This window comes from Pelophylax lessonae, assembly GCF_965119305.1.
Source record: "Pelophylax lessonae genome assembly, chromosome: 3".
Taxonomy (NCBI): domain Eukaryota; kingdom Metazoa; phylum Chordata; class Amphibia; order Anura; family Ranidae; genus Pelophylax; species Pelophylax lessonae.
This window is the reverse complement of record NC_138770.1, coordinates 117,760,745-117,773,716: the sequence shown is the minus strand read 5'-3', so window position 1 is coordinate 117,773,716 and position 12,972 is coordinate 117,760,745. Positions and strand designations below refer to the sequence as shown.

Sequence of the window (12,972 nt, the reverse complement as noted above, 5' to 3'; positions counted from 1 at the left end):
AGAATTAAACCTAAACTCCCTAGCTACACATATCTCTTAATATGATTGGGGGTTATCTGACCAAACAAACACCTGAATTCTTAATCTGACCTAGCAACAGTTCAAAACTATAGCCTGTCCTCTAACTGCCTTGGGTTATCTGACCAAACAAACACCTGAATTCTTAATCTGACCTAGCAACAGTTCAAAACTATAGCCTGTCCTCTAACTGCCTTGTTAAAATTTTAAACTGGCCTGTCACCATCCCATCTGTAAAAAGGGGCTTATTCAAACCCCTTTTTCCTTACATTCTTTACAGTACGTGTATTGGAGGAGGCTGAGCAAGATGAAACTTATGCCTCGTACACACGCAACGATTGTTGGCCGTGAATTTTTGGCCAAAGTCCGATCGGCCGATTTTCGGCTTGTTAGTATGATGCTTCCGACAACCGACTCCGACTTTTCGGCCGAACAAAATCTGGTGTGCATGCTATAAAATTTTTGTTGGCCGTCAACACAACGGCCGATTTTCCGTCAGTCAGTACAGATTTCGGCAGAAAAAAATCTGATGAGCAAGACTGGGCATGCTCAGAGATGAAAAAACACACGGAAAGTAAACCATCACATGACATCAATTCTGAAGTAGGTTTTTGTTGGCCGAGAAAATTCGTGTGCAGTCTAGAGCACATTTCAACCAACACAACAACACTAGACAAAAGTCGGCCGATCGGTCGGCCGATAATCGTTGCGTGTGTACAAAGCATAAAGCCTGGGCCACATGTAGAAACCAACTGAGTTTCGATTCATGTGTACCTCTGTCTGTTCAACAGGAGGCGGTCTGACGACTGGCTTCTGTCAAACGGTCTTACTGGAAAACCAGCATTTTTACAACAATCAGTCTCAGCCAGTAGCTGCAAGTGCTGATCAGAGTATTCTGTCCTACATACTACATATGAGTGAATGCTTCAAAAACACAACTTCCTTTACTGAAAAAATTGCGCCTTTGCAAAATACACATACGGTTGTATCAAGATAACATCAAAACAGTGCTTCCTGTACAGAAATTGACATTCTGATTGTGTGTGATCAGGTTAATATGGCAGAACACGCCCTCCAGCATGATGGATCTACTTTCTCTGAAGATACCAGTCTGTTGTATGGATCATCTCGAAGCTGCATGTTTAGGCTTTGCACAAATAATCGTTATATAAGCATGAACAACTGCCTCTAATAATTTTTCTAATATGAAAATTTTGCTTTCATGTACTAAGTGTCTATGACCACTTGATTACGTTAAAGTGGCAAAACAGTTTGAAGTTATCTTTTAACGACAATTTGCTGTGAGGGTTATCTCAAAATTGAGAATTTTGGCCAGCTATACATGGCTTGCTGACGGTGGACTTTAGCCATTTATCCTGCCCCGTGATTCCAAATTGCCATATTGGATATATTTGTTCAAGCTAGATTGGTGAGCAGTAACAAACTTCTTAGTTCTTAAAGAGGACTTTGCACCTCAATGACATTGTCTTATTATTCAATGCCCCAGCTATACTTAAAGCATAATAGAAAAATCTGATGGAGAGGATAATATACTTACCTTTTTCTGGCTTCCTTCTGTAGGGCCTAGGTGAGCGTGACGTCATCCTCTTTTCCGGTCACTGTGAATTCCCTGGTCTCTTTTTAGCAGAAGGATGGCGTCACCTCTTGCATTACAGAAGTCAGGAAAAAGGGAGTATATTCATGGGGTTCTTTTTTGCTATTTTATGCAATGTTTAAAGGATAAGTTCCCTAAAAATAATAAATGCCCATTTTTTTTGCAGGTAAAAAAGTATGCATTTACTATTTTTTCAGGAGCCTGGGAAATTATTGCACCAGCAATCAGCAGATCACTAATGCCATGCAGATCTCCTGTAGACTGTCAGTTTGAGCTGTTTGCCTTTACATCATACAAGCAGGCAGTTTTACACTGACAGGAAGATGGGAAAATGGTGGTCCTTCTAATCAGCTTGCAGTGTCTGACTGAGTTTCACAATATTAGCCTCAAAATGTCCCTAGACACATGTCCCTTATAATAATGGCAGCATTGAAATACGTGTTGCGGGGCCCTCACAAGTGGTTTGGATGTTCTCTGAGCCTGAAAGTTAAGCTGATGTTATTCAATGTAAACAACAGCAAAAAGAAAGGTGTACATCTTTGGTACCCTTCTATGTTTACAAGAACATTTACATAAATATGCTCCTCCAGCTATTGGTTTGGTGCACAACTTCATGTTTGTTTGATCTGACCTTTAACAGTCCCACCCAGATGTTAGTGATGTCAGGTTTGAGCCAGCTTCCCTGTGTCATGGTCTTGCAATAGTGTTTGGCAGCTTACCTGTTCCTTCATGTCTGTATTAGAGGCCAGACTTCACTTCTGGTTCCTTTTCATCATCTCTCCTTCCTGTTCCTGCCCCACCCCAGGTCATCACAGGAAGTCTATATTAACCAGTGCACTGCAGGTCTGCTTTGCTGTTCAACAGTGTTTGTTTCTTGTTTCCTGTCTGCCGTGTGCTTGATCTACCTTTCTGTGTACCGACTTTGGCTTGTCTCTGACTATTCCTGTTTGCCTGTTACCCTGACCTTTGGCCTGTCCCTTGGTTACCCTCATCTGCCTGTTAGCCCGACCTCGGCTTACCCATCACCATTCCATGTGTCCTGAGTGGCTGCTTCCCTTCTCTCCCTACGGAGCGTGACCCGGGGGACCCCAGGGGCCGCGACCTGGGCCCAGCTGCAGCCAAGTCCATCCTCACCACTAGAGGCTCTGGTGAACACCTGCTGGGTCTTAGACTCCGCGCCCTGGGGAATCTTGGGCCAAGTTCCGGTCCATCCGCAGCAGTCTGCTATCGGGTTCACTACCTTGCCCTGCACCCCTGCCTCCAACAGGGTGCAGTTGTCACCTGGCCACAGGTGACCTGACACCCTGGTTTTACATTGCTTTTTCCTAACCCTGGCCAGTGAGTATTCAGAATACAGAAATCCAGCCACTTTTATTACAATATTTTCCATTAACTAGAATACTTTAGTAACTCGTAGAATGATAGGAAAAATAGTTGTAGAAACGTTCTTTTTCTTCTGATAGGACCATGCTGTGATCAGCCAATTAGAAAAATAATTCCTCAAGTGTTAATTGTGTAGCTTATGGCCTGCTGATGTTAAGAACTATAGCAACCCTGGGAGAGAGAATAAGAATTTGCAACCCTAGCGTGAGCAAGCTAATAATAGGACCACTTTGTATACTGTCTAGTTGTTTTAATAGCAAGCCTTCGTCTTTGTTATGAAGTACCAACTGACTCTTCCTTTCTGTAAATTAAATTCTAGGAAATTGCCTTATTGTCTGGATGTTGATGGCATTGCTTTGCACATGAGCTACACCCCTAGCAGGGTATTCTCCAGTACTATTGGCTACGGTCAACTAAGGGGTTTGGCTGATACCGCTGTTCATCCATATGCACTCACCCATTCCAATTCAGACAGACGTTTCCATCTGTTCCTAGCCTTCTTTCTGTAATTTGTCCAAGGCTCACTGCTGGCTGTTCACTGACATCAATCAGCCCCACTGCAGTGGACCCGCTGTTGACTTTGTGGTTGTGTGTTTTTGGATCACCTCTACTTATCGTTTCTAGAAGAATATTCTTAACAGAACCTGTTGAGCAGTGTGCTCACAAGTTCATCTACTAAGCATCTCCTTCTTCTTACCCATACCCGTATTTTAAAAATGACCATTCGGATCTGGCCATCAATAAAATGTGTATGTATCCACACATGCATCCACTACCAGCAGCCCCCCTGACTGAACTTCAGAAGGACTTCTCTAGAAGACAAAATATCAAATTATTAATTGTTTGATATTCCAGTTTATTAGAAATAATTAGAGCAATACAAAGGATAACATATTTCCATCTTACTTTCACAACTGATCAAGCCAATGGAGACATACTGCAGATGGTTTGGCCATCAGTATCCTTATTTTACCAAATGGTAGAATGTCAAACACCCATGCTGTCCGGGGAACAATACAAATGTGGTTTTAATTCACAGTTATTGGAGATGACATAACACAGCCTTTTTCAACCAGGGTTCCATTGATCCTTAGGGCTCCTCATTTGCATGTATTGGTGACGAAGCATGTGCATTATGCCCAGGGGAAGTGAGTAAAGAACAATGGACATTTTTACATAGCACTAGCAGTCATATTTGATTACATGATTCAAAATGTAATTACTAATTATGTACTTGCTTTTTGTATAAATGCCACATTTACAGAATGAATGCACTTTTATGGCTCGTTTCCACTGAGCTTTCTGGTACGGTTCGGTTCGGTACGGTACGCTATTTATGCCGTTTCCATTATGAATGGTACCCTAATTCCGAACCGTACCGTACCACTTTTTGGTACCTTTTCGTTGGGGTACCAAGCACATTAGTACCGTACCAACAGGGTGGAGCTACACTCTGCAGAACTTTGATTGGTTGACAGAGAATTGTCTATCACAGCTTTCCTGCTACACCACGCCTATCATGAAAGGGTACTATTGGCAGTGGAAACGCAATGTGTACCGTTCCGAACCGTACTGAACCGAACCATATCACTCAGTGGAAATGAGGCATTAGACTATGTCAAGGCAAAATTAAAAAAAAACAAAACATTTTAGTACATCTTTGGAATACATGCACATTTCCACAGAGCCTTACTCAACCAGGGCTCCTCATGAGGGTGCTAGGGATTCTTTGAGCTGTGTGCAGTGCTGAACTGCTTCCTCCCCTACACAGACCACCAATGCAAGGGGTGGCAGTTTCCCATTGAATATGAGCATAAGGAATCATTTTGGCATTAACCATTAATGCTAGGGGGCACCACCTTTTTCACTGTTTGAATTTGTTTTCATCATGCAACATTTTTTTTCATTTCAAGATTATTACTGAAAATAATATCGTCATATACAGCAGGTGGTTTAAAAAAAAAAAATGACCTGCCCTGGGTGTGAAACACTTTAGGTACATTGCATTTCTTTATTCTCATATTAAAAACTTACTGATATAATATATCTTAAGCTGTTGGTATAATCATTTTTAGCAGGGGTTCCCCAGGACCTGTAAATTATTTAAGGGCTCCTCCATGGTGAAGAGGTTAGGAAAGGTTGATCTAACATGACCTTTCTCTGCAGATGATCTACGTGTGTATGCTCACTATTACTGTGCCCTGGTTTTTCTGCAATATCGATGATCTTTTTATTTATTTTTTTTTCCTTCTTCAGGCATGTTGCAGAATGGAAAGAAGTTTGATTCATCCAGAGATAGAAACAAGCCTTTCAAGTTCAGATTAGGACGACAGGAAGTGATCAAAGGATGGGATGATGGCATTGCACAGGTATAAATATATTCTTTCTCCTTTAAGATCAGATGTGACCCTTGGTCAGGACTTTCGAGCAGAAGATGGAAAAACAAATGCTTAAGCAGAGCTTCCTTAGGTGAAAACCACAAATTTATATACCCAGAGATATGAATAGCTGAAGATATACGATATGTATATCTATTTATCCTTTAAACCTTGAGTTTAGTCCCATGCTTACATATTTCCCAAGACTCCCTTACCCCTTTTTTGCCAGACCATTTTTCATTTTTTAGCAGCGCTGTACTCAATTCAATTTTATATCTCTTTTTAGATGAGTAAAGCCCTCTGTTGGTGGTAATCCCTGAGTTTTTTTTTTTTTTTTTTTTATTAGTTACTATATAAAGGGGGGGGGGGGGGACTTTGTAAAAAAAATCTGATGTTCTGACTGCCTATCACATTTTTGAGGCCTTCTAATACCAGGACAGTTCCAACATCCATAGAATTGTTTCATTTTACATGTATACATACATACATACATGTATGTATGCCCCCTGTGTACCCCCCTGCTGCTTAGTGGTGGTCATAGGTATGTACTGTGTTCCCCTTATGGTCAATATGCCCCTTGTGTACAACCTGCTGCTCAGTGGTGGTCAATATGCCCCCAGTGTGCCCATCTTTCATTATTGGTCAGCGATATTAGTTGCATAAGGTCAGCAGTAGAGGCATCAGGGGAGAATTTGTTAAGGTTTTTTGTTTTCATTTGTGATTGGCCACAGTGATCACAAGACACAGAGCCACTCTGGCTCTGTATACTTTGCCTGTATTCTGCGCTGACGTTGCAATCATAGGCATTGTGCTTATGCCTGGTACGTGCACAAAAAGTAAACAGAGCACCATTTTTATAGTGTGCTCCAGAATTAAAGTTCAACTAAAGGCAAAACTTTTTTTCATTTTGGATAGAGTGAAGAAGGATTAGAATGCTTGTCAGTTTTTATTGCTGTCTGTATCCCGGTTAGGGAGATTTACCGTCTCTATTTGTCCTGTTTACTATTATCATTGAAAGTGAAAGTAAAGGAAAATCCCAAATTTTAGGGTGTCCCCAGAAAAGTAATAGCAGGGAACTCTTCCAATGGGGACTCTAGTTCTGGTGACCTGGGGGTCCCAAAGGAATTCTTTTCATTTGCAGGGATTTCCTTTCACTTCATGTTTGGCTATTGGACAGGAAGTGAAGAGAAATCTCCACAATGGGACACAGATGGCGAAAAAAAAAATCTGACAGGGGTTATAATCCTCCCTTACTCTATGCAAAATGAAAAAAAAAAAAAGTTTTGCCTATAGTTCTACTTTAACATCCACCGGCCCACCATATATTTCCCAATGTGGCAGCAACAATAAAGCTTAAGGAGGCTGGTTGAGCAATCAAAGTCAAGATTTCTGTGTAAATTCAGCCTGTATCTATGGATCCACTGATTCTTTTACCTTGAGGCTTTTAATAAATGAAATGGCCACTTCTGAATGTTTTTGACTGCGTTGATATTTCTAAATTTTCCAGGTTTGTGACAGGTCATATAGAAGTCATAATTTTGGCTTGTGATTCTGAAGGCATTGATTCAAATAGGAATAGGGAGAAGATGTCTTCCCTGTTGCTCTTAGTCCTGCTTTTTATACTTCTGTCTTTTTGGGAAGGATTGGGTACTGCTTACAAGGTGATCTTGCAGCAGGTCAATATATCTCCTTGCACAATATCCAGCGCTTCCAACATCCAGATGTGATCAGTATTGCCCCACAGAGGGGTTACAAGGTGTCCACTTGTGGTACGCAAGGCCTGTACATTTTAGAGACAGCACATTCTCCACCGCCCTTGAATTATACCTGAACCCTTTTGTAATGAGCAACACTTGCATTCTTCTGTGCCTTTGTGTTCACCAGTTAGCCAACCACAGTGTACATATAGAGGCTTCTGTATATCTGTATTTGCATGCATGTACATTTCGCCAAGGGGAAGTGAGTGAAGAACACTGGAAAAATTTCCATAGCATTTGCAGACTCATTTGATTCCATGGCCTCTCAGACATAAGGATTTTCCAATTAGCTGCACTGTATTAAGACAATTTTAATATTGATTTTGTGCTTACCTTTATGTAAATGCCAGATTCACAGAATAACTGCAATAAAAGTGTATGCCAAAGCAAAATTAAAAAAAAAAAACATTGCGTAGATCCTTGAAATACATACACATTTTCCCATGTTTTATCCCTTAAAAACAAGTTAGAAGTGCAGAAAAATTACTACTGATGTCATGTGTAAGAATATGGTACTATACACCCATCTTTCTCCTTGACATTACACCACAGGTATGACTTTCTAAGCTTGTGGTGTCAACTAGGGCTGCACGATATTGAAAAAAAATCACATTGCGATTTTTTTTTCCCAACGATATATATTGCGATATTTTTTTGCGGCGGATCCTCTTCGTCGCACATTTTTAGTAGTGATGAATGTTGTGAATGTTGGCTGTAAGTGCCGTGAGCAGCGAGTGGCACAGCAAACCAAAGACATGTGACTGTGCAGGCACGCGGAACGTGCAGCCTTCTGACCATACAGGGTTAATGTTAATGTGGGGCAGTACTGCAGCCTTCTGACTGTACCATACAGGGTTAATGTTACTGTAGGGAAGTAGTGCAGCCTTCTGACTGTACCATACAGGGTTAATGTTACTGTAGGGAAGTAGTGCAGCCTTCTGATTGTATCATACAGGGTTAATGTTACTGTAGGGAAGTAGTGCAGCCTTCTGATTGTACCATACAGGGTTAATGTTACTGTAGGGAAGTAGTGCAGCCTTCTGATTGTACCATACAGGGTTAATGTTACTGTAGGGAAGTAGTGCAGCCTTCTGATTGTACCATACAGGCCAGGGTTAATGTTAATGTAGGGAACTGGGAAGTATCACAGCAGGATAAGAAGACAGTGTGGTGGAAGGCAGAAAAGTTGGGACTCACAGTGAGTTTCTAGAAGAACACAGCCTGACTTCCGTCCCCTGACATGTTCAGTCTGCCCTGGAGCTAGTTCTCCTGACTGAGCGGTGAGCGCCGTGAGCAGCGGCACAGCGAACCAATCACATCGTGAGCAGCGGCACAGCGAACCAATCACGTGATTGGTTCGCTGTGCCGCTGCTCACCGATCAGTCAGGAGAACAAGCTGCAGGGCAGACTTCTACTCACTGTGAGTCCCGACTTCTCTGCCTTCCACACTGTGTCTTCCATCGCATTTTCTGGCGATGTGACTATCGCCCACGCTCACAGCACAATGTCGATGTGAACATCGAATATCATTCAGCCCTAGTGTCAACCCTGCCCAATTCCTTTCTGATGGATTATCTCCTCCCCCTTCCCCCTCTACTCATCTTCAGAACCCCCCTTATCTTCTCCCCCTCATCATCTCTATAACCTGCCTTATATCTTCCTCGCTCCTCATCCCCATAACCCTTCCATATCGCTTTTCACCCCATCATCTTCATAACCCCTCTGTGTCTCCTCTCACTCTGTCATCTTCATAACCCCTCTGTATCTCCTCTCACCCCGTCATCTTCATAACCCCTCCATATTGCCTCTCACCCCGTCATCTTCATAACCCCTCTGTATCTCCTCTCACCCCGTCATCTTCATAACCCCTCTGTGTCTCCTCTCACTCTGTCATCTTCATAACCCCTCCGTATCGCCTCTCAGCCCGTCATCTTCATAACACCTCTGTATCGCCTCTCACCCCGTCATCTTCATAACCCCTCCATATCGCCTCTCACCCCGTCATCTTCATAACCCCTCCGTATCTCCTCTCACCCCGTCATCTTCATAACCCCTCCGTATCGCCTCTCACCCCATCATCTTCATAACCCCTCCATATCGCCTCTCACCCGTCATCTTCATAACCCCTCCATATCGCCTCTCACCCCGTCATCTTCATAACACCTCTGTATCTCCTCTCACCCCATCATCTTCATAACACCTCTGTATCTCCTCTCACCCCATCATCTTCATAACACCTCTGTATCTCCTCTCACCCCGTCATCTTCATAACCCCTTCCGTATCTCCTCTCACCCCATCATCTTCATAACACCTCTGTATCTCCTCTCACCCCGTCATCTTCATAACCTCTCCGTATCTCCTCTCACCCTATCATCTTCATAACCCCTCCGTATCGCCTCTCACCCCGTCATCTTCATAACCCCTCCATATCGCCTCTCACCCTATCATCTTCATAACACCTCTGTATCTCCTCTCACCCCGTCATCTTCATAACCTCTCCGTATCTCCTTTCACCCTATCATCTTCATAACCCCTCCATATCGCCTCTCAGCCCTTCATCTTCATAACCCCTCTGTATCTCCTCTCACCCCGTCATTTTCATAATCTCTCCGTATCTCCTCTCACCCCATCATCTTCATAACCCCTCCATATCACCTCTCACCCCGTCATCTTCATAACACCTCTGTATCTCCTCTCACCCCATCATCTTCATAACCCCTCTGTATCTCCTCTCACCCCGTCATCTTCATAACCTCTCCGTATCTCCTCTCACCCTATCATCTTCATAACCCCTCCATATCGCCTCTCACCCCGTCATCTTCATAACCCCTCCGTATCGCCTCTCAGCCCTTCATCTTCATAACCCCTCTGTATCTCCTCTCACCCCGTCATTTTCATAATCTCTCCATATCGCCTCTCACCCCGTCATCTTCATAACACCTCTGTATCTCCTCTCACCCCATCATCTTCATAACACCTCTGTATCTCCTCTCACCCCGTCATCTTCATAACCTCTCCGTATCTCCTCTCACCCCATCATCTTCATAACCCCTCCATATCGCCTCTCACCCCGTCATCTTCATAACACCTCTGTATCTCCTCTCACCCCATCATCTTCATAACACCTCTGTATCTCCTCTCACCCCATCATCTTCATAACCCCTCCGTATCGCCTCTCACCCCGTCATCTTCATAACACCTCTGTATCTCCTCTCACCCCATCATCTTCATAACACCTCTGTATCTCCTCTCACCCCGTCATCTTCATAACCTCTCCGTATCTCCTCTCACCCCATCATCTTCATAACCCCTCCATATCGCCTCTCACCCCGTCATCTTCATAACACCTCTGTATCTCCTCTCACCCCGTCATCTTCATAACCTCTCCGTATCTCCTCTCACCCCATCATCTTCATAACCCCTCCATATCGCCTCTCACCCCGTCATCTTCATAACACCTCTGTATCTCCTCTCACCCCATCATCTTCATAACACCTCTGTATCTCCTCTCACCCCATCATCTTCATAACCCCTCCATATCGCCTCTCACCCCGTCATCTTCATAACACCTCTGTATCTCCTCTCACCCCATCATCTTCATAACCCCTCCATATCTCCTCTCACCCCGTCATCTTCATAACACCTCTGTATCTCCTCTCACTCTGTCATCTTCATAACCCCTCTGTATCTCCTCTCACCCGTCATCTTCATAACCCCTCCATATCGCCTCTCACCCCGTCATCTTCATAACCCCTCCGTATCGCCTCTCACCCGTCATCTTCATAACCCCTCCGTATCGCCTCTTACCCCATCATCTTCATAACCCCTCCATATCGCCTCTCACCCGTCATCTTCATAACCCCTCCATATCGCCTCTCACCCCGTCATCTTCATAACACCTCTGTATCTCCTCTCACCCCATCATCTTCATAACACCTCTGTATCTCCTCTCACCCCATCATCTTCATAACACCTCTGTATCTCCTCTCACCCCGTCATCTTCATAACCCCTTCCGTATCTCCTCTCACCCCATCATCTTCATAACACCTCTGTATCTCCTCTCACCCCGTCATCTTCATAACCTCTCCGTATCTCCTCTCACCCTATCATCTTCATAACCCCTCCGTATCGCCTCTCACCCCGTCATCTTCATAACCCCTCCATATCGCCTCTCACCCTATCATCTTCATAACACCTCTGTATCTCCTCTCACCCCGTCATCTTCATAACCTCTCCGTATCTCCTTTCACCCTATCATCTTCATAACCCCTCCATATCGCCTCTCAGCCCTTCATCTTCATAACCCCTCTGTATCTCCTCTCACCCCGTCATTTTCATAATCTCTCCGTATCTCCTCTCACCCCATCATCTTCATAACCCCTCCATATCACCTCTCACCCCGTCATCTTCATAACACCTCTGTATCTCCTCTCACCCCATCATCTTCATAACCCCTCTGTATCTCCTCTCACCCCGTCATCTTCATAACCTCTCCGTATCTCCTCTCACCCTATCATCTTCATAACCCCTCCATATCGCCTCTCACCCCGTCATCTTCATAACCCCTCCGTATCGCCTCTCAGCCCTTCATCTTCATAACCCCTCTGTATCTCCTCTCACCCCGTCATTTTCATAATCTCTCCATATCGCCTCTCACCCCGTCATCTTCATAACACCTCTGTATCTCCTCTCACCCCATCATCTTCATAACACCTCTGTATCTCCTCTCACCCCGTCATCTTCATAACCTCTCCGTATCTCCTCTCACCCCATCATCTTCATAACCCCTCCATATCGCCTCTCACCCCGTCATCTTCATAACACCTCTGTATCTCCTCTCACCCCATCATCTTCATAACACCTCTGTATCTCCTCTCACCCCATCATCTTCATAACCCCTCCGTATCGCCTCTCACCCCGTCATCTTCATAACACCTCTGTATCTCCTCTCACCCCATCATCTTCATAACACCTCTGTATCTCCTCTCACCCCGTCATCTTCATAACCTCTCCGTATCTCCTCTCACCCCATCATCTTCATAACCCCTCCATATCGCCTCTCACCCCGTCATCTTCATAACACCTCTGTATCTCCTCTCACCCCGTCATCTTCATAACCTCTCCGTATCTCCTCTCACCCCATCATCTTCATAACCCCTCCATATCGCCTCTCACCCCGTCATCTTCATAACACCTCTGTATCTCCTCTCACCCCATCATCTTCATAACACCTCTGTATCTCCTCTCACCCCATCATCTTCATAACCCCTCCATATCGCCTCTCACCCCGTCATCTTCATAACACCTCTGTATCTCCTCTCACCCCATCATCTTCATAACCCCTCCATATCTCCTCTCACCCCGTCATCTTCATAACACCTCTGTATCTCCTCTCACTCTGTCATCTTCATAACCCCTCTGTATCTCCTCTCACCCGTCATCTTCATAACCCCTCCATATCGCCTCTCACCCCGTCATCTTCATAACCCCTCCGTATCGCCTCTCACCCGTCATCTTCATAACCCCTCCGTATCGCCTCTTACCCCATCATCTTCATAACCCCTCCATATCGCCTCTCACCCCGTCATCTTCATAACCCCTCCATATCGCCTCTCACCCCGTCATCTTCATAACACCTCTGTATCTCCTCTCACCCCATCATCTTCATAACACCTCTGTATCTCCTCTCACCCCATCATCTTCATAACACCTCTGTATCTCCTCTCACCCCGTCATCTTCATAATCCCTCCGTATCTCCTCTCACCCCATCATCTTCATAACACCTCTGTATCTCCTCTCACCCCGTCATCTTCATAAC

The 12,972-nt window shown here is 44.4% G+C and overlaps 1 protein-coding gene across 1 annotated transcript in view; it reads left to right on the top strand.

The window, feature by feature from the left end:
• The window catches only part of FKBP1B (FKBP prolyl isomerase 1B), a 142,051-nt gene that overhangs the window by 104,934 nt on the left and 24,145 nt on the right, over positions 1–12,972 (top strand). Inside the window, exon 3 of the mRNA XM_082251759.1 lies at positions 5,273–5,385. Within this exon, the coding sequence (XP_082107885.1) occupies positions 5,273–5,385 (113 nt within the window). The remainder of the gene's footprint in view (positions 1–5,272; positions 5,386–12,972) is intronic.